This window comes from Macadamia integrifolia, chromosome 1, assembly GCF_013358625.1.
Source record: "Macadamia integrifolia cultivar HAES 741 chromosome 1, SCU_Mint_v3, whole genome shotgun sequence".
NCBI classification, from domain to species: Eukaryota; Viridiplantae; Streptophyta; class Magnoliopsida; order Proteales; family Proteaceae; genus Macadamia; species Macadamia integrifolia.
Window position 1 is genome coordinate 2,943,156 of NC_056557.1, and position 20,129 is coordinate 2,963,284.

The 20,129-nt window shown below is 37.6% G+C and overlaps 5 protein-coding genes across 7 annotated transcripts in view; 1 reads left to right on the plus strand and 4 right to left on the minus strand.

Moving 5' to 3' along the window:
* LOC122077978 (fruit protein pKIWI502-like) overlaps nt 1-2,088 on the plus strand; it is a 14,695-nt gene extending 12,607 nt beyond the window's left edge. The window contains exon 5 of the mRNA XM_042643862.1: nt 1,693-2,088. Within this exon, the coding sequence (XP_042499796.1) occupies nt 1,693-1,755 (63 nt within the window). The 3' untranslated portion in view covers nt 1,756-2,088. The remainder of the gene's footprint in view (nt 1-1,692) is intronic.
* An 891-nt stretch (nt 2,089-2,979) lies between these two features.
* On the minus strand, nt 2,980-6,491 carry LOC122077988 (protein FAM133-like). Of its 2 annotated transcripts, none has more exons than XM_042643870.1 (2): nt 6,398-6,491; nt 2,980-4,088 (listed from the first exon to the last, which is right to left on the minus strand). In XM_042643870.1, exon 2 carries the CDS (start codon nt 4,061-4,063, stop codon nt 3,140-3,142), a length of 924 nt encoding a protein of 307 aa, XP_042499804.1. In that variant the 5' UTR covers nt 4,064-4,088; nt 6,398-6,491; the 3' UTR covers nt 2,980-3,139. The 2 variants fall into 2 exon arrangements, with proteins under 2 accessions (XP_042499804.1, XP_042499808.1); XM_042643874.1 differs by having other exon boundaries at nt 2,980-4,122.
* Nucleotides 6,492-8,049: 1,558 nt separating this feature from the next.
* Nucleotides 8,050-9,090, minus strand: LOC122079549. The gene is made up of 2 exons (XM_042646103.1): nt 8,290-9,090; nt 8,050-8,214 (listed from the first exon to the last, which is right to left on the minus strand). The coding sequence occupies exons 1-2, from the start codon at nt 9,088-9,090 to the stop codon at nt 8,050-8,052; spliced, it is 966 nt and encodes a 321-aa protein (XP_042502037.1).
* Nucleotides 9,091-9,442: 352 nt separating this feature from the next.
* On the minus strand, nt 9,443-11,037 carry LOC122079553. The gene is made up of 3 exons (XM_042646117.1): nt 10,610-11,037; nt 10,147-10,343; nt 9,443-9,984 (listed from the first exon to the last, which is right to left on the minus strand). The coding sequence occupies exons 1-3, from the start codon at nt 11,035-11,037 to the stop codon at nt 9,443-9,445; spliced, it is 1,167 nt and encodes a 388-aa protein (XP_042502051.1).
* A 2,369-nt stretch (nt 11,038-13,406) lies between these two features.
* Nucleotides 13,407-17,698, minus strand: LOC122085135 (sarcoplasmic reticulum histidine-rich calcium-binding protein-like). 2 transcript variants are annotated; one of them, XM_042653589.1, is made up of 3 exons: nt 17,526-17,698; nt 16,814-16,907; nt 13,407-14,518 (listed from the first exon to the last, which is right to left on the minus strand). In XM_042653589.1, the coding sequence occupies exon 3, from the start codon at nt 14,491-14,493 to the stop codon at nt 13,570-13,572; it is 924 nt and encodes a 307-aa protein (XP_042509523.1). In that variant the 5' UTR covers nt 14,494-14,518; nt 16,814-16,907; nt 17,526-17,698; the 3' UTR covers nt 13,407-13,569. The 2 variants fall into 2 exon arrangements, with proteins under 2 accessions (XP_042509523.1, XP_042509514.1); XM_042653580.1 differs by having other exon boundaries at nt 13,407-14,552; nt 17,526-17,697.
* Between the last annotated feature and the right edge of the window lie 2,431 nt (nt 17,699-20,129).

The window sequence follows — 20,129 nt, forward strand, 5'->3', positions numbered from 1 at the left end:
AAAAAAAAAAAAAAAAGAAATGGGAAAATTGCATGATTATCCACTTTTGGGTTTCCCTTTACAAAATTACCCATAAAAAGTTTTGGTTAACAAAAATAACCAAAATTAGGTTTGGGTTTACAAAACTACCCACCCAAAGTTTCAGTTAACAAAAATACCCAAAATCAGGTTTGGGTTTACAAAACTACCCAAAATAGTGATTCTTCATCTTTCACATATAACCATGTTTTTTTTTATTACTAAAACTTTGAGTGGGTAGTTTTGTAAACCCAAACAATTTTGGGTATTTGTGTTAACTTAAACTTTAAGTGGGTAATTTTATAAGGGAAAACCTAATTTTGGGTATTTTTGTTAACTGAAACTTTTGTTAGGTAATTTTGTAAAGAGAAACCCAAAAGTAGATAATCATGTAATTTTCCCCAAAAAAATGCCTTGGTTCACCTTGACGCCATGACTATAATTCATTAGATCTCGTACTCCCAAAGTTGTAGTACACTTCCCCTCTCCTCGCACACACACAAACACAAAATACAAACAGAGACAGACAGAGGTTTGATGCTACCTTGATCAGTTAGAAACTATTCTAGAAGTATTTCTGGAACACCTCTGCGATTACCCTTTAGCGGCTCACTATTTGAAGGCTCTCACTATCTAGGAATAATTTTGGAGTCTGGAAGAGCAGTAACTAATTGTGGATGTTTGAGAAATGAGCAAGGACTTCTTGGGATAGATGGAGGACCACCCCTTGCCATAATTGAGGCTCAATACCTTGCGGTTACTCTTTAGCGGCTCACATTTAAAGGCTCTCTTGCTAAAATGTTTGCTGGATTTTGGTACACAGCTGTTTACACTTTTACATCCCCCCTCCCCCTTTTTAGTTTATTAGGCTTTGAACCAATGATTTGGAAAGTTTTTTTGGAGAATAAAAGTAAGTGGAACGTGCTGGATATAAATTTATTAATATTATTTTATATTACACCTCTCTTATTTTCATTGATGGTCTTCGAGATTGTTACCATCTCACTGATTCTTTGGCCACATGGATGGGATATCTCAGTCAAGCTTTTTAATCTTTTCATTTCTTTTTTCCTTTAGGCTAGGTTTAAGGGAAGTGAAATTAAAGCAAGAGTTTAATTGAGATTTTGTAATCAATACCAACAAAGCTTATTGAATACATTGATTATTTATACTTGACTTTTCAATCAAATTATTTGGCTTTGAATAGGAAAGTGGCGAAAGGCTAAGGAATCTATTTGGAGTCTTGGAAAATTTAATTACCGGGTCCTTTTGGCTTTTGTTAGGCAATCATGATAATAGAAATTGTTTCCATCTTTTTTTTTTGCTTCACATTCTTTTATTTCACTTCCCTTTGTTTTATTTTAATTGCTTGCGACCAGTCGAGGGAGGGGGGGGTTTGAGAGGGGTTGAGGTTAAAAGAACTGAAACTTGAGGTTCCTCATTGAACCATATGTAAATGTGATTTCTTTCAATCTACAATTGATTAGATATGGTCTTTTGTTGCATCTGTTGCAAGAAATAACTAATTGACTGCCATATTTAACTTGTCTACTGCTCTCTTCACTGTAAGAATCTCCATATCATGCTGCTTTCCATGTAAGTTTTTAATTAGTGATTCCATGTGAATGATTCAGGGCTGAGAACTGAAGTTGTTTTAACTGCCATTTTTTGCAGGAAGTGACTTCTCTTCTTGTGGCCAATGGGGTCTCAACAGAGAAAATATTGAAGAACTTTTAACATATGTTTCAAGAAAGCTTGTGTTTTATCATAGTTGAAAAACAGTTGAAGATACGATTCTTTTAAAAGCTGAGCTTCTTCTATAGTGCGGGAATACATCATAGTGCACATGTCACCACTTCAACCGGATGACTGCAATAATAACTCCAGCAGCCAAATCATACTCTTTTGATTCATATTATTGTTGATCAAATCACAGACGTGATTGGAACATATGAGGTTCTTGAGATACCTTTTCTCAGGCATTGGCTGCCCGAAATATTTTATCAAGGGATAACTTACATTGTTTAAAACCATCCCATTATGAAAATTTTCCATTATTTCTCTTTGCAATTTTAAAGAGCGGAGGACGTCTTGGTCTTACCATAAAAGATCTCTGGGCTTCTCCCTCTATTCTGCTGTAATACTGACACACACCAATGCCTAATGCCTTCTCTCCCACCATCATGGATTAAGGTATCAGGATCATTGTGGCTGATCAACATGTCATAGGCTGTGAAAGATACCTCTGATCTGGAACTAGCTCCTTGCCCACTGTATACTGCAATGGATGTAGAGTTTGGCTGGCATTTCCATTGAGGCATGGTAATGGCTCTTCTAGTGAATGGAGAACGTTGAAAGACCCTGTTCCATTCAATCTCGAGAGACCATCACTCGTCCAAATCCAATATGGCACTTATAAACTCAAAACGCCTTACAACTAATGTGGCATATTTAACAACTCACAAAGGAGGTTGTGAAAGTCATTATTTCCTTCCAACCTGGAGGACCCTTTTCTCATGAACTTCATTATATATATTTGGTTGAAGTCAAATTCAAATTCATTATCAAAGCAAGAGAGAATACATTAAGACCCCAATTAGGGCAACAGAGAATAAAGCGGGCGGGCGGGCGGGGTGATACAACAAACCAAAAAAGGCAATGAAAGACTACAAGAGGCAGCAAGATGGAAAGACAACCCAGGTGTCAACAATGAACCCCTCAAACCTTTCTTGTATTAATTAAATCCTCACGGTAACTGCAGTGCCGGGTATACCATGAAACCGTTCTCCTATTTGTTTTTAATGGAGAAATCATAACTCTCTCATCAATTAAGAATGTTAAGACTTCCGTATTTTGGCCTGAGAAATCATATGTAATGCAGGTTCTGAAATACTTCTGATGAGGACGATGCTGTATAATAAAGTTCCACATTTCAACAAAAAAGAGAATTAAGGCGCAAGGTAGAAGAAAACCCGAATTCAATTAAGGTCTATGTCTACTGCAGTTGTCATCGACATCAATTACCCAGAAATGAGATTATCCCACCAATAAAAAACAGAAATAAAAAACCAAAGCACAATTATTGACTATTTCATCGTCAGTAGGTAGGTGTCCATCTTTCTCAATTGTCGATACCGCAATTGCCATTGCTGCCATTCTTATCCACCTGCTCGGCATGCTGAGCATGATCTCCATTCTCCAAGTTCTTCACATTCTGTTCTAGCGAATGATGTTGATCATCCCTTTCATTTAATCTATGGGACCTATAGTTGTGATTGTGGTGATGATGATGCCGGTTATGGTGGCCATGCCGGTGATTACATTTCTTATGCTTCCTGGGTTTACCTGATTCATCATGGTTGTCATCTGATGACTTCCCTAAGGACCGGCTTCTTTCACGCTTGTGATCGGATTCTGAAGAACTGGAATCATCTGCACTGGATCGGCGATGGCGCTTGTGGCGTCTTGCATGCTGACGTTTGTTATCATCAGAATCAGAAGACAAAGAATCATCGTCAATGGATCGACGGTGGTGTTTGTGGTGCCTAGCATGATTTTTCCCAGCATGCTCTCCCTCGCTCAACTCTGAATCACCTGAATCTGACTTTGCACCACGCTGTCTGTGCCTCCTCTTGTGCACTCGCTTCTTCCTGCGATCTTCCTCAGACCCACCATCACTGCCATCACTACGCGTATAATCATCCAACCTAGTGAAGTGCTTGTTTGGCCTTCGGCTGGATTTCCTCTCTTTCCTTTTATCATTATTACCAGAAGAATCTGAGTGGCCATGCTTCCTGTGCTTCTTGTGAGCTCTTTTTGCTGTCCTCCCTGAATCACTGCTGTCGCTATCACTATTGTCATCAGATGATGACGTGGATTTTCTCTTATGCTTTGCAACTTTCTGCTTCTTTTCTTTTGCTTCAGCATCAGCTCTTGCCTTGGCAGCAGCTTCTAGCTTTTGTTCCCATTTCAAGGGGGCTTCTTTCTCCTCCAGAATTCTCTTCTTTTTCTCCTCAACCAACTGAATGAACTTCTTGCTATCCATTTAGGTTCCAAAACCAGCTTAATACCTGCATTTTGGTAAGATGATAACCAGAAGTACATCTCACAGAAGAGAAAAAACAATGTTAGTTCTTCCATTAAATCATGGTTTACAGAAAAAAACAAAAATTCCTCTGTAAACTAGAGTTATCAACATATCATGTTTATGAAAAAAACCAAAATAAATTTTTCTTTAAACGAGAGTTATCATTTATCAACAGCATATCATCCAGCCTCGTCAAAATTCCTAAGTTGTAACGTGTCGTATGCAGTAGGAATTATATTGCAATCATCCAAAGAAGGAAGAATAACATGTAGAAAATTCAATGTCTGCCAAATGAATCACGTACAAGGGCATTTATCTCTCAACATCAAATGGATTTACTTTGATTATAAAAAATTAAGAGTCATGCACCCAGAATACAAAGAGCAAGAAAAAGAAGAAAAGTGAAGGATAAATTAGACGAGCAGGACACCAAATGTATCATATTTCTCCAAGTAACCGATGATTTGTTCCATGTATCGTCATCCCCTTCCCAGTTTCATGATTCTATTAACAGAAATGGCTTGTTGAACTATTAATTTATTTTCTTATAGGTAGACTTTCTTCTTTCACACAGGGATGAATAGTTACCAGGAAAACTTTTTTTTTTTCCTCTAAAAGTTAAATATTATTAAACGCAAAATAAGACCAGAATTACAGAACAGACAAAGCCTGAAACCACTAGGACAACTTACCATCTCCACCTTCAGCATGGCCATCGGCAGAGAAGACAAGTAGAGTCCTAATGGAATCTAAATCTTGGCTTGTCCCAAGCATCACATGCTATCTCTTCTAATATATGGTTCGGAAATCTAAGCACCACCTCTGAAACACCATTCTTCGCTGCCTTCTTCGCAATGTAGTCTGCCACAGGGTTTCCTTCCCTAAAACAGTGTGGTTTTCCATGGAATTGACTCTAGAAATGGGAGGACAAACATCCACTTTTGGAGAACAAACCATGGAATATGATTCAGCTGAATGGAAGTCACCAGAAGTCACCACAGCCACCGAGCCTGATTCAATCCAAAGCCCCATCACATTTAAATTTTTTTGCGCACATTATACATCCAAGACCGCCTCAAAATGTCTCAAAAATAGGCTTAACACCCATGAAGATACTAAAGGAGTACATCAATTGTCCCATATTGTCTCGAAGGACACCTCCCGCCCCTGCTTTGCCTGGATTACCAGAGAACTGCCATCAATGTTGATACCAGGAAACCTTTGTTCCATACAATTAAACATTTTCCGGGAAATCCATCTCAGGATGCCCCCTGTTTCCTTCCTAGGGGCACTTTCCATTAGCTTCCACCTCATCCTGTTTAAGACAATCTGAGCTGACACATCCACCACTTAAGAACATCATTGGCACAAAGAAAGGTATAAATATCCCAACTGCTTCCAAGTATATGGATCTTAAATGTTTCCACCAGTACTGATGCCCTCGTTTCCCTAACAAACTTACACAAGCTCGCAAGGAGACACAGACACCCTAAACCTTCCAATATGCAATAACATCTAGCTGAAGTCACCCTGTATCAGATACTCCTCATAACACTCAGAATATCCGTACATCTTCAAAAAGAGCTATAGAACATCCTTACCCCATCAAGAAGAGTTTTCACCTACCAAGGCTCAACCAGATAGGCATGAGGAAGAGAGGTTGTAACCCTTTCTCCATTGTTAGTGAAAACTGCTCCGCGGACATAGGGACCTTGCCGAACCACATAAATCCTTGCATTGCAGTTGTGAACGATTGATTTTTCTTTTGTTTATTTATTTATTTTTTTTCTAGATCGTGAATAGGTTTCAGTTTCTACACCCTGGGTGCCAAATTCAACCAACTTAGAACCTCAAACTAGGTTCAGTTCAGAATTTTTTTTAACCTCCCATATGTTTTTATCTTTTACTCGACTAAATCTCAACATGTCTTCACAAATTATATCTAAACCATCTTTACCAGTGACTTATGACTTTGGTATCTGCCACCGTGTTCTGACAATTCATTTACATCTACAAAGTGAGACCTCAGACCAATTTAAATGTTCGGTAATAATATTGTTTATAAAACTCTACCACCTGACCTTAAACACTTAAAAGGATAGTAGCTCAAAAAAATTGTGAATAAGAATTTCAGTTAAGGGCTTTGACATTTGCTATTATCAACAACATAAGAATGCAACATACAACACTAATTACCATTACAAAACTATCTCATTAACATATTATACATCCTCAAAAAATCATAAAAAAAAAATCATCAACATCACTTGAAACTGTATCCAGCTTTCTTACCTTATGCAAAACCTTGGATGCACTAAGCTCAAACTTTCCTGAAGCCAACCAAAGAATGAAGCCTTCTCTTTTCTCCCCAGGGAAAAGCTTGAACCTTAAAGACCCAAAGTAAAATTATTGGAGATAAATCAGTATGAGGCCTAAATCGTCAGTCAGAGACAACAAAAGCATACAAAAGAGTTGCATAAAAAGCTCTTTTTTTCTTTTATTTATTTATTATTATTAATTTTTTTTTATAGCTTACTATGTTTGTTAAAGTACAAAAGGAAAGTTGATCATCTGATGTCAAAATTCAAACTTCATGGTTTTAGCAAGACCCATAGCCCGATAAAGAATCAATCTATATGAACTAGTCGAATTTTAAACCCTAGATCAAGAATGCCCTTGTTATTAACGCACTCTGAACCAACACTACGAAGCAACTGAACAACTCGCAGGATACCTTAACAAAAAGAGACATTTTGACCAGATAGAAATCCCTAAACAGCCAAAAATTTAAAGCTAAAACCCCGGTAGGTGAAACATAGACGAAAGAAAACGAATACGGATGGTAAAACCTACTTTCACTTACACATATGCGTGGAAATTTATACCCTAAAGAACATGCAAAAGAAACCCTAAAAGATGAATTCTAACAGAAAAAAAAAAAAAAAAAAAAAANTTTGAGTTCTGGGTCTATATTTTGAGCATTTCTCATACTCTGGATGCTAAGTAATAGTAATCCAGTTTTACCATGTTTAATTTGCAGATAACGGATGTCTACCACAAGTGTCAATGACAGCAGTCAAAGTGGGTTAAGGTTTGTGAATGTTAGATGCAAATGTCCTGAACCCAAAAGGGCATTGGTGCGAATTTCAGAGTATAGTTCGCACTCAAATATGTTGTACTATTGCTGCCTTGAAGCACCAAGAGGATGTCGATTCTTCTCATGGTGTGAACCTATAGTTGCACCAAGACTTTTGCCACCCCCTGCAACTAATTTAGAAGCAGTTGTTGGTGAAAGAATCCAATGTCAACAGATGAAAAAAGATATTCGTGCCTTAAAGAAAAGAATTAAGTATTTAGAGAAAGCACATGGAACGATGAAAATTGTAATTGGTGTGCTTGTGGTGGTGTGTTTAGTGCTATGTGTTAAAAAAATGACTTTACAATGTTTAATAGTGAAGTTGTGTCAAGTATGGAAGAATCTGAACTAAATGAAATCGTTCATTCTTACTGTTCTTATTACTAAGTTATTGATTAATCATGACCCTCAAATTGAATGGGTAGCATTTTGATGGAGAGAGTGCCAGCATTGTGATGAGTTTCGAAAACAAACGGACAACATTTTGATTGTAAACGGGCAGCATTTTAGCTATAAAATGACATTTAATACCTGTAAATACCTGTAACATTACACACTTGAAACCAACATATTTCATTACAATCTATACCATAAAGAAACATCCAAAACATATCCATGAATACCTGTTCATAACATATTCCATACAACCATGTCTAGTGTGAAATAGAAATAGCTCTTAAAAAAAAACAAATCCGTCAAAAACATCCAAAACCATAGAGAAACACCCAATTGTCTTAAAGTCATAAAAAGTAAATTAATACAATATTGTTTTCTTGTTCTAAATTAAAACATCCAGATTGCTTATACTTCATTTCTTCTCCCTCTCCCTTGCTGTCCTCTTTGCTCGATTGGTCTTTTGCTTGGTCAATACCTTGTCTTGTAAACACCCAATTGTGCTAGACATAGATACTTGTGATCTAGTCAGTCGTTGAGATGTGCTGATCCCATCTTCACTCTCTCCTTTATGTTTCTTCTACACAACAACCGATAAACATGAGACATTTATTAAACAAGTTTCAACTAAATAAATAAAGTGAGTTGCATTTACCTTTATATTCTTCTTTTTACTAGTACATCCACCCTGCTTAGCATCTCCAACCCTCGGGCATGTCCTCCTATTGTGTCCTTCCTTCTTGCAGATGTCACACCTAATTGATGATGATCTCTTCCTGAAATCTGAAGGAAGTGCTTCTCCTGCTTCTCTTTTCCTAATTTTGTGAGGTCTACCTGGTAACCTCTTCAGATTTGGTGGTAGTACTCTCTCATTAGGAGCATCATCCTTCAACACTGCCAAATCTGAAAGTGGATGGATCATCTCTTTGTATGTATCCAAGTATTTTTCAATACTGAAAAATGGATCACAATAGTTGACCAACTCTCCCCTTATGTATGATATAGAAGTTGCAGCATAGAGACAAGGTATACCAGTGCTTTCCCAAACTCTACAATCACATCTATAATGGTTCAAATTAACCACAAATCTGTTTTCAAATCTATTTAAGACCTCAAATTGACCTTCACCTGCCGGTTGACACCTGCAATGCCTTGCTTCTTGCTGAACCTTGTTCAACTTCACCATAACCCTTGGTGTTACTTTACCCTCCCACATGGTTGCCTTCTCATACCTTCTATGTAGCCTACCCATTATTTTCACCTTTAGGTGATCAACCAATGTGAGAATGGGTTTGCTCCTTAAGTCTCCAATCCAGTGATTAAATGACTCAGTCATATTGTTCATGACATGGTCACTCCTTGCTCCTACATCAAAGGCATGCCTTGACCACATCCTCGAGGGGTTTTCATTCAAATACAAGTATGCATTTTCCTTAATCTCCTTGATGTTATTCATTTCCTTTTGAAACTAAAGTTCAGTTGAAGCTTGTGAGGCAGCCCAAAAATGTAGTCTCAATAGCATACCAGGGTACTTTGCCTTCAGGTTTTGATATAGATGCCTACTGCAGATTCTTTGGTGAGCATAAGGGAAGATTGTGGAAATCACAACTGACAGCCCCTATACAACACATATGGAAATGTTAGGACATGTAAATGAGTAATTCAAAATACATATAAAAAAGAAAAAAATAAAAAAAGAGAAAGAAAAGTATACCTTCTGTCTGTCTGACATGAATGTGAGTGACATATCATCAATGTCATCGAGTAGAGCATCTCGTAAATTATCCAGAAACCACGTCCAGCTATCCTTACACTACTTCAACTACACCATATGCAATCGAAAAAATACCATTGTTCCCATCAACAGATATTGCACTCAACAGAACCCCTCCATACCGGCCCTTGAGGTGGCAGCCATCAAGACAAATGAACGGTCTACATCCTCTTAAGAAACCCTTCTTGCAAGCATCAAAACAGACAAACAATCTTTTAAAAATTAGATTATCTGACATACGGTTCCTGGTCTCAAACTGGAGCTTAAAAATACTCCCAACATCCTTCTGAAGTACCAACCTAGCATAAGCAGGTAATTTTGCATATGATGTGGAATGGCTTCCTTCATTAATCTCTAGGGCAATCATGCATGCCCTATATAGCTTGGTATAGTGGAACTGAATATCATATGTTTTCTGCATGTGATCAGCCATGGTCTCTATTTTCATTTCTGGTTGAACCTTCAGCTGTTGAAGAGGTTCCATTGCTAGCCATCTAGATGTAGCAGACTTGTTCTTGGTTGCCTTAATACATGTATGAACTGGGTTATATGTCTTTACCATGTAGGTGATACCATCTGATATTGGTGAAGCATATAATCTTCATGAACAATTTGGTGTTCTGCATATAACTGTAACTCTAGTTTGTTCATTTTTCAACCTGATAATATCAAACCCCTCTTGTAGTATATACTCTCTCAAAGATTCCTTGAAATGGTGCTCATTTCTATATATATTACCTTCAGCAATCTTCACCTTGCCACCTTCACCTACATAGTTCTGTTCATCAAATTTGCCATAATACTCTTTAGATTCATATCCAGATAGGTCATCATCAATTGGATCCTCATCATTTTTTCTATACCCATCATCCTCTATAGATTCACTGTCATTCTGACCATCTTCTTTTTCACTTTCATCATCCCACTCATCTTCGCTGCCAATTTTTCACTCTTCATCAAATCCAACCATAGAGTCATCCGAACACGCATTGCTATTACTAATAGCCCTGACAACCTCATTAGACACTCTCAGTCTCTTATCAGTAGCTTCACTTCTGCTACTAGCTCTTCCATTAGAAGTAGCAATGCTCACACACCTTGCAATGGTCTTGGTATCTTTACCTCCCCTAGCAGTAGCTGTAGCACAAGCAGTAGCACTTCCACTTCCACTACTATTAGCACCAGTAGTAGCCCTACATACAAAAATTTTTCCCCTGCTCTACCAGGACCAGTACCATATGGTTGTAAAGTCTGTTGACATTGTCCACTAGGTTCATCATCAAGTTCACCATCTCTATCATTAACCAGACTACTAGGGAACCGGTTAACTGTAAATTCAACGGTTGCAGACTTGCTGTGAACAATGTCATCCACATATATATTTATCATATCACAACTATGCAAGCCAAACAACTCATACACTGATGGATCATCTGTTACCTCCTTTATGTCATTGTTTGGTAGTATACACTTCGCTTGAAAAACTACATAATGACCCACAGGCACATGTGTGATGAGTTCATTGTAGATGTCATACACCATGTCCAAGTAGCCATATAAGTCTGGATCAACAATTTTAACTACAGTCTTTCCACTCCAATGGTATTCAATAGCACACTTAACATTCATTGCTAAAAAAAAAATTCAGATGTGAAAACAGAGAAATTCAGTAACATTACTTAATACTCATTAGAATGGTAAACTTTTCATCAAACATTTCAGATAATACACAAGTCAAAGCATTTATACACCCAAAAAAGAAATTTCCAAATCAAAATCAAAGACCAATCATAGAAATGCATAATACAGAGAACCTAATCATAGGATTTTTCAAATATCAACTATTTTCCCATATATATTTTCTCATAACAAAATAATCTGGTTAAATCATCAATCCACACTTAACATAAATAACTGATCTTTTCTAACTCTCTTTTATTTTATTTTTTTTCAAAAATGATCAATAGTTTCATAATCTACCCTCATATGTGAATAAAAACAGCATTTGGGATAGATAGATATGATATGGATTCCATTTACAGAGCCTCTCACTTCCAAAAGATTTTCAAAACTACCTACCAATATTGGATTTAAATATGTCAATGTGAATTAGAAATACAGATTAGGATTGATTGAAAAAGGGCTCGTTTGTTTACATTTTGCAACCAACAGAATACCTAATTCTTTCTTTCTAGCCTAAAAACTGAAAGAATTGAAAAAACAAAACACCTAATGCATTTAATTCCACTCTATAAACTTAGGTGGCTTGATTCTTACTCTTCTGGTTCGGCTTGTGATGTGATTAATGTTTTGGTTTTGTAAGTCCACTTCAACACCCAAGATCTGGACTAGAAATACTATTGTGGGCAATCAAGCAAGTTTTCCTCTGAAAAATAGGGAAGAAGAAAGAATGGGGTAGGAAAATACTGACTGGAGATTAAAACACCTTTCATGTAGCAGATCCACCTTCAAATTACTGTAAATATTTTGTTAAATGACTGTGGGTCAAGATGATTCTTTAGCCTGGAACAAGAAGTTTGCAGAAGGGGCATCAAGAACTACCAAGATTGAAGCCTAACATGAACAATGACAACTTCCAGAAGAACGATTCATTTTTAATGTCATTCAAACAGGCGGTGTGAAGGTTCATCAGGATAAGTGAATTATTTAAAGAGGGAGAGATTTTTTATATAATCTTATAAAAGGGCTTTGCATCTCAAGGAAGGATGGACTCTTGAGAATGGACAATCAAGTTCAACACTCAGGCTTTAGAAGATTGGGAACTCTTTCCTCTTCCACGCAGTGAAATGATCTATGCTTTCCCATGCAGCAAATTGACCACACTATGCTGAATATATTCAGGAAATAGGATTTTTGGTGTTTGGCGCAAGGCCATTCAGAATGAAATGAACAATCTGGCCGGATGAACGTTTAAAAAAAATAAAATGTATACATTTATAAGAGAAAATTGCATCTTCTAGATGCTATTACACTACTTAATCAATCATAGATGAAAAATTAAAGAAAAATCCCCATCTCCAGTATTCCATAGGATATAAATCCTAGATTAACCAACGAAGAAGAACCCTAAATGCTCAAGAAGAAGAAGAAGCCAAACCCTACATACCTTGGGAGAAAGGTTCGGATGCTGGAGGGGGGAGAGCTTTGCACACCGGAGGGGGGAGAATCACACGCCGTAGGGAAGAGAATCGCACGCCGGAGGGAAGAGAATCGAGTTGCAGGTTACCGTACTGTCGTCGTCTTCTTCTTCTTGTCCGACCGAGTGAGTGAGAGGAGTGAGATGAGAGATGGGAGATGAGTTTAGAAGATGCACATAAAAGAGAGGGCAATATTGTCCTCTCACAATAGGTGGGGGTATTTTGGGTATATTATAAAAAAACTAACCGGCTTTCATTCATTTAACACGGTCGGCTAACGACAGGGATCGATTTGAAATTTTTAAAATTTTTAGGAGGTGGCTTTGACGTTTCGAAAAGTTCAGGGGGTTACGTTGAATAAGGACTGAAAGTTCAGGGGGTGGCAATGCAATTTTCTCATATATATATATATATATATATTTGGTTGAAGTCAAATTCAAATTCATTATCAAAGCAAGAGAGAATATATTAGGACCCCAATTAGGGCAACAGAGAATAAAGCGGTGGGGGGGGGGTGATACAACAAACCAAAAAAGGCAATAAAAGACCACAAGCGGCAGCAAGATGGAAAGACAACCCAGGAGTCAACAATGAACCCCTCAAACTTTTCTTGTATTAATTAAATCCTCACGGTAACTCCAGTGCCGGGTATCCCATCAAACCGTTCTTCTATTTGTTTTTTATGGAGCAATCATAACTCTCATCAATTAAGAATGTTAAAACTTCCGTATTTTGGCCTGAGAAATCATATGTAATGCAGGTTCTGAACCACTTCTGATGAGGACGATGCTGTATAATAAAGTTCCACATTTCAACAAAAAAGAGAACTAAGGCGCAAGGTAGAAGAAAACCCAAATTCAATTAAGGTCTATGTCTACTGCAGTTGTCATCGACATCAATTACCCAGAAATGAGATCATCCCACCAAGAAAAAACAGAAATAAAAAAAAAAAGGCACAATTATTGACTATTTCATCGTCAGTAGGTAGGTGTCTCCATCTTTCTCAATTGTCGATACCGCAATTGCCATTGCTGCCATTCTTATCCACCTGCTCAGCATGCTGAGCATGATCTCCATTCTCCAAGTTCTTCACATTCTGTTCTAGCGAATGATGTTGATCATCCCTTTCATTTAATCTATGGGACCTATGGTTGTGATTGTGGTGATGATGATGCCGGTTATGGTGGCCATGCCGGTGATTACATTTCTTATGCTTCCTCAGTTTACCTGATTCATCATGGTTGTCATCTGATGACTTCCCTAAGGACCGGCTTCTTTCACGCTTGTGATCGGATTCTGAAGAACTGGAATCATCTGCACTGGATCGGCGATGGCGCTTGTGGCGTCTTGCATGCTGACGTTTGTTATCATCAGAATCAGAAGACAAAGAATCATCGTCAATGGATCGACGGTGGTGTTTGTGGTGCCTAGCATGATTTTTCCCAGCATGCTCTCCCTCGCTCAACTCTGAATCACCTGAATCTGATTTTGCACCGCGCTGTCTGTGCCTCCTCTTGTGCACTCGCTTCTTCCTGCGATCTTCCTCAGACCCACCATCACTGCCATCACTACGCGTATAATCATCCAACCTAGTGAAGTGCTTGTTTGGCCTTCGGCTGGATTTCCTCTCTTTCCTTTTATCATTATTACCAGAAGAATCTGAGTGGCCATGCTTCCTGTGCTTCTTGTGAGCTCTTTTTGCTGTCCTCCCTGAATCACTGCTGTCGCTATCACTATTGTCATCAGATGATGACGTGGATTTTCTCTTATGCTTTGCAACTTTCTGCTTCTTTTCTTTTGCTTCAGCATCAGCTCTTGCCTTGGCAGCAGCTTCTAGCTTTTGTTCCCATTTCAAGGGGGCTTCTTTCTCCTCCAGAATTCTCTTCTTTTTCTCCTCAACCAACTGAATGAACTTCTTGCTATCCATTTAGGTTCCAAAACCAGCTTAATACCTGCATTTCGGTAAGATGATAACCAGAAGTACATCTCACAGAAGAGAAAAAACAATGTTAGTTCTTCCATTAAATCATGGTTTACAGAAAAAAACAAAAATTCCTCTGTAAACTAGAGTTATCAACATATCATGTTTATGAAAAAAACCAAAATAAATTTTTCTTTAAATGAGAGTTATCATTTATCAACAGCATATCATCCAGCCTCGTCAAAATTCCTAAGTTGTAACGTGTCGTATGCAGTAGGAATTATATTGCAATCATCCAAAGAAGGAAGAATAACATGTAGAAAATTCAATGTCTGCCAAATGAATCACGTACAAGGGCATTTATCTCTCAACATCAAATGGATTTACTTTGATTATAAAAAATTAAGAGTCATGCACCCAGAATACAAAGAGCAAGAAAAAGAAGAAAAGTGAAGGATAAATTAGACGAGCAGGACACCAAATGTATCATATTTCTCCAAGTAACCGATGATTTGTTCCATGTATCGTCATCCCCTTCCCAGTTTCATGATTCTATTAACAGAAATGGCTTGTTGAACTATTAATTTATTTTCTTATAGGTAGACTTTCTTCTTTCACACAGGGATGAATAGTTACCAGGAAAACTTTTTTTTTTTCCTCTAAAAGTTAAGTATTATTAAACGCAAAATAAGACCAGAATTACAGAACAGACAAAGCCTGAAACCACTAGGACAACTTACCATCTCCACCTTCAGCATGGCCATCGGCAGAGAAGACAAGTAGAGTCCTAATGGAATCTAAATCTTGGCTTGTCCCAAGCATCACATGCTATCTCTTCTAATATATGGTTCGGAAATCTAAGCACCACCTCTGAAACACCATTCTTCGCTGCCTTCTTCGCAATGTAGTCTGCCACAGGGTTTCCTTCCCTAAAACAGTGTGGTTTTCCATGGAATTGACTCTAGAAATGGGAGGACAAACATCCACTTTTGGAGAACAAACCATGGAATATGATTCAGCTGAATGGAAGTCACCAGAAGTCACCACAGCCACCGAGCCTGATTCAATCCAAAGCCCCATCACATTTAAATTTTTTTGCGCACATTATACATCCAAGACCGCCTCAAAATGTCTCAAAAATAGGCTTAACACCCATGAAGATACTAAAGGAGTACATCAATTGTCCCATATTGTCTCGAAGGACACCTCCCGCCCCTGCTTTGCCTGGATTACCAGAGAACTGCCATCAATGTTGATACCAGGAAACCTTTGTTCCATACAATTAAACATTTTCCGGGAAATCCATCTCAGGATGCCCCCTGTTTCCTTCCTAGGGGCACTTTCCATTAGCTTCCACCTCATCCTGTTTAAGACAATCTGAGCTGACACATCCACCACTTAAGAACATCATTGGCACAAAGAAAGGTATAAATATCCCAACTGCTTCCAAGTATATGGATCTTAAATGTTTCCACCAGTACTGATGCCCTCGTTTCCCTAACAAACTTACACAAGCTCGCAAGGAGACACAGACACCCTAAACCTTCCAATATGCAATAACACCTAGCTGAAGTCACCCTGTATCAGATACTCCTCATAACACTCAGAATATCCGTACATCTTCAAAAAGAGCTATAGAACATCCTTACCCCATCAAGAAGAGTTTTCACCTACCAAGGCTCAACCAGATAGGCATGAGGAAGAGAGGTTGTAACCCTTTCTCCATTGTTAGTGAAAACTGCTCCGCGGACATAGGGACCTTGCCGAACCACATAAATCCTTGCATTGCAGTTGTGAACGGTTGATTCTTCTTTTGTTTATTTATTTATTTTTTTTCTAGATCGTGAATAGGTTTCAGTTTCTACACCCTGGGTGCCAAATTCAACCAACTTAGAACCTCAAACTAGGTTCAGTTCAGAATTTTTTTTAACCTCCCATATGTTTTTATCTTTTACTCGACTAAATCTCAACATGTCTTCACAAATTATATCTAAACCATCTTTACCAGTGACTTATGACTTTGGTATCTGCCACCGTGTTCTGACAATTCATTTACATCTACAAAGTGAGACCTCAGACCAATTTAAATGTTAGGTAATAATATTGTTAATAAAACTCTACCACCTGACCTTAAACACTTAAAAGGATAGTAGCTCAAAAAAATTGTGAATAAGAATTTCAGTTAAGGGCTTTGACATTTGCTATTATCAACAACATAAGAATGCAACATACAACACTAATTACCATTACAAAACTATCTCATTAACATATTATACATCCTCAAAAAATCATCAACATCACTTGAAACTGTATCCAGCTTTCTTACCTTATGCAAAACCTTGGATGCACTAAGCTCAAACTTTCCTGAAGCCAACCAAAGAATGAAGCCTTCTCTTTTCTCCCCAGGGAAAAGCTTGAACCTTAAAGACCCAAAGTAAAATTATTGGAGATAAATCAGTATGAGGCCTAAATCGTCAGTCAGAGACAACAAAAGCATACAAAAGAGTTGCATAAAAAGCTCTTTTTTTCTTTTATTTATTATTATTATTATTTTTTTTTATAGCTTACTATGTTTGTTAAAGTACAAAAGGAAAGTTGATCATCTGATGTCAAAATTCAAACTTCATGGTTTTAGCAAGACCCATAGCCCGATAAAGAATCAATCTATATGAACTAGTCGAATTTTAAACCCTAGATCAAGAATGCCCTTGTTATTAACGCACTCTGAACCAACACTACGAAGCAACTGAACAACTCGCAGGATACCTTAACAAAAAGAGACATTTTGACCAGATAGAAATCCCTAAACAGCCAAAAATTTAAAGCTAAAACCCTGGTAGGTGAAACATAGACGAAAGAAAACGAATACGGATGGTAAAACCTACTTTCACTTACACATATGCGTGGAAATTTATACCCTAAAGAACATGCAAAAGAAACCCTAAAAGATGAATTCTAACAGAAAAAAAAAAAAAAAAAAACGAATCAAGTAAACGAGAATAGATTATGTTTCAAAGATTAAAACCCTAGATTTATACCTGTGAGCGGCAGAAACGGAGAGGACTGCCTAAGACTCGAATAGCAAATCGAAGTAATGGGTTCTTTCCGCCTCTCTTCCACCGAGACACTTTCTATCAAGCCTCCCTCAGCAACGACTCACCTCGCTTCTTTCTCTTTCAGGAGTCCCTTCCTTCGTTGGCCACTCCAGTTATATACGCGAAAGCAACGGATGCGTGTTGCGCACTCAGCCTCTTCTAACTATTCCAAGTCCACGAGTCAATGACAGGCATCTAAACTAGGGGTGTCAACCGGTCGGGCCGGTTCGGTTTCGGTCGGGCTTAATCGGGCTTGAAGACTTTCAAAGGCTACACCGTGTCCGCCCATTTAACTAATCGGGCTTAGTTATTGAGGGCATAATACAATTTATATTCGGTCGGTCGGTCTCGGGTTATAATCGGACCACCTTAATCGGGCTTTAGTCGGGCCTTAACCGGGCTACGGACATGTTTAATGTTAAACGGGCTTTAACCGGTTTTTAAATGGGCCCTCTTTAAAATGTGCTATTATATTCCGGCCCACTTATGCAAGCCCAAAAAAATGACAATAAATCAATAAATGATACCAAATATAACCATTATTTAAATGTGAACATGTCTTTACTTTTTAGTTTTTATTCTTTAATTTGGGGGGTAAAATAGGTATTTTACAATCATTAAAAGGTCGGGCCAAGTCGGTGCACAATAGGCCGGTCTCGGTCGGGCGTTATTCGGTCGGTCTCGGTCGGGCGCCCGACGGTTCAAGTAGCAAAACCGAGACCGACCATTTATAAACGGGCCGGGCTCAAGCCCGACACGTTTAATAAACGGTCCGGGCCGGGCCGGTCTTTAAACGGTCGGTCCCGGTCGGTTTACCCGGTTCGGGCCACAAATTGACACCCCTAATCTAAACACTCCCTGTCTAGCAGTTAGGTATCGATATCGGTATCGGACCGATCCTGAATCTAAACACTCCGATATCAATCCTGATTGGATCCATGAGGATCCGTCACTTTGGCCTTTACTTTCCAAAAAAATGTAAAATTTCTTTATAGTTTTACCCCTCTAATGATACTAGGTAATCGATCTAGACCAGTTGGATGTTGGTCTCAATTGATACTGATATGGATTATATGGTTGATCCGATATCAATATTAGAATCATGCTCCCTTATACTTCTAATAATAGTTTGAGAGGGTGAGTCAAGTCAATCCAATGGCAAAAAAAAAAAGGCATAGTACAAATTTTAAAGATTGAAAATTTTCTAATGATACACTGGAAAAAATGATAAAAAATTACAAATTTTAAATGTATAGATTTAAAAAAAAAAAAAAAAAAGACAAAGAAAATAGTATATTCATACAAATTAAGGAACATAAATGCTTGACTAACATCCAACATTAATGTATATATATCTCATGACTAATTATAAGTTCTAAGACATATCATCGAATATCATTCAACATAAATTCTAAATTTATACATCACACATGTCCAAAGTTTTATTGAGCAATGTGACTTAGCTATGATGTTGTTAATTGTTGTTAATATATTTAAATACTCCCAAGTGATGCATGATCAGTTTGTATTGGTAGTCATTACTTTAGAAACAATCTTTAGCAAATTCATCAGTTTGTATCTCAATTTCAAGGTCTGAGCATTGAATTTGAATTGAAAGTGATATCATGAGAAATGTAGGCCATTTGAGTTAACTTCATGTTGGCGAAAGAATCATGTTGATGGGAGTTCGGAAGAGAGATATGGTCAATTAAATACACATTATGTTCAACTAATCAAGTCTTAAAAAATAAAAAAAGTATATAGTACATGAATGCTTGTTGTTTTCCATTTTCACATATCTTTAGGAAGCATCATCAAAATGTGTTTTAAACGGTGAAAAAAAAAGAATGAGTTTAAAACTAACATGTTTTTGTTAACAATACTCCATCCAAGCCCACTGGCCTGTTAGGATTAGGGTTAGGTTGGGATTGTGTTGAGATTTTTGGATCTGACGCCTCTTCAATTCTTAATTATCCAATTCTTGTTATGTGCGCACGATATCCGTACATTTTCAAAATCTAGCAATTGTGGAAATTTAAGGCATTTGAGGGATTAAAATGAGTTTGAATTCTAAAAAAACTTCTACTATCTAGTGATCATAGGTTCAAAATAAAAGCAACTTGTCTGCCAAGTGGGGTAAGAATATGTAAATTATGACTGTGATGTTTGTGATCCATCATTCTTATTTTAACAACTATATAAGCACAAGAATTAAAAAAAATAAATAAATAAATAAAATTTAATAGTCTTTATTCATTATCATCTTTTTATTTTTGGGTTGAAGTTTATTTTATTCTCCTCATTGTGACACTCCACAACACACTTTCCATTCACACATCCTACATAGTAATAGTAAGGGGGAGGAAGCACAAGCCCCAGCAGATTTTCCCCTACACGGTTCAGTACATGTCACAATTCATACCATATGCGAGAGATCCAATCTTGTCAGGTTTATACCAGTTCATTCCAGTCCTACTTGATCCTAGCAGGACCGAGCTAGGTTGGATTGAGTTAGGTTGACCTTGGCTTCTGCAATGTTGGGATTAG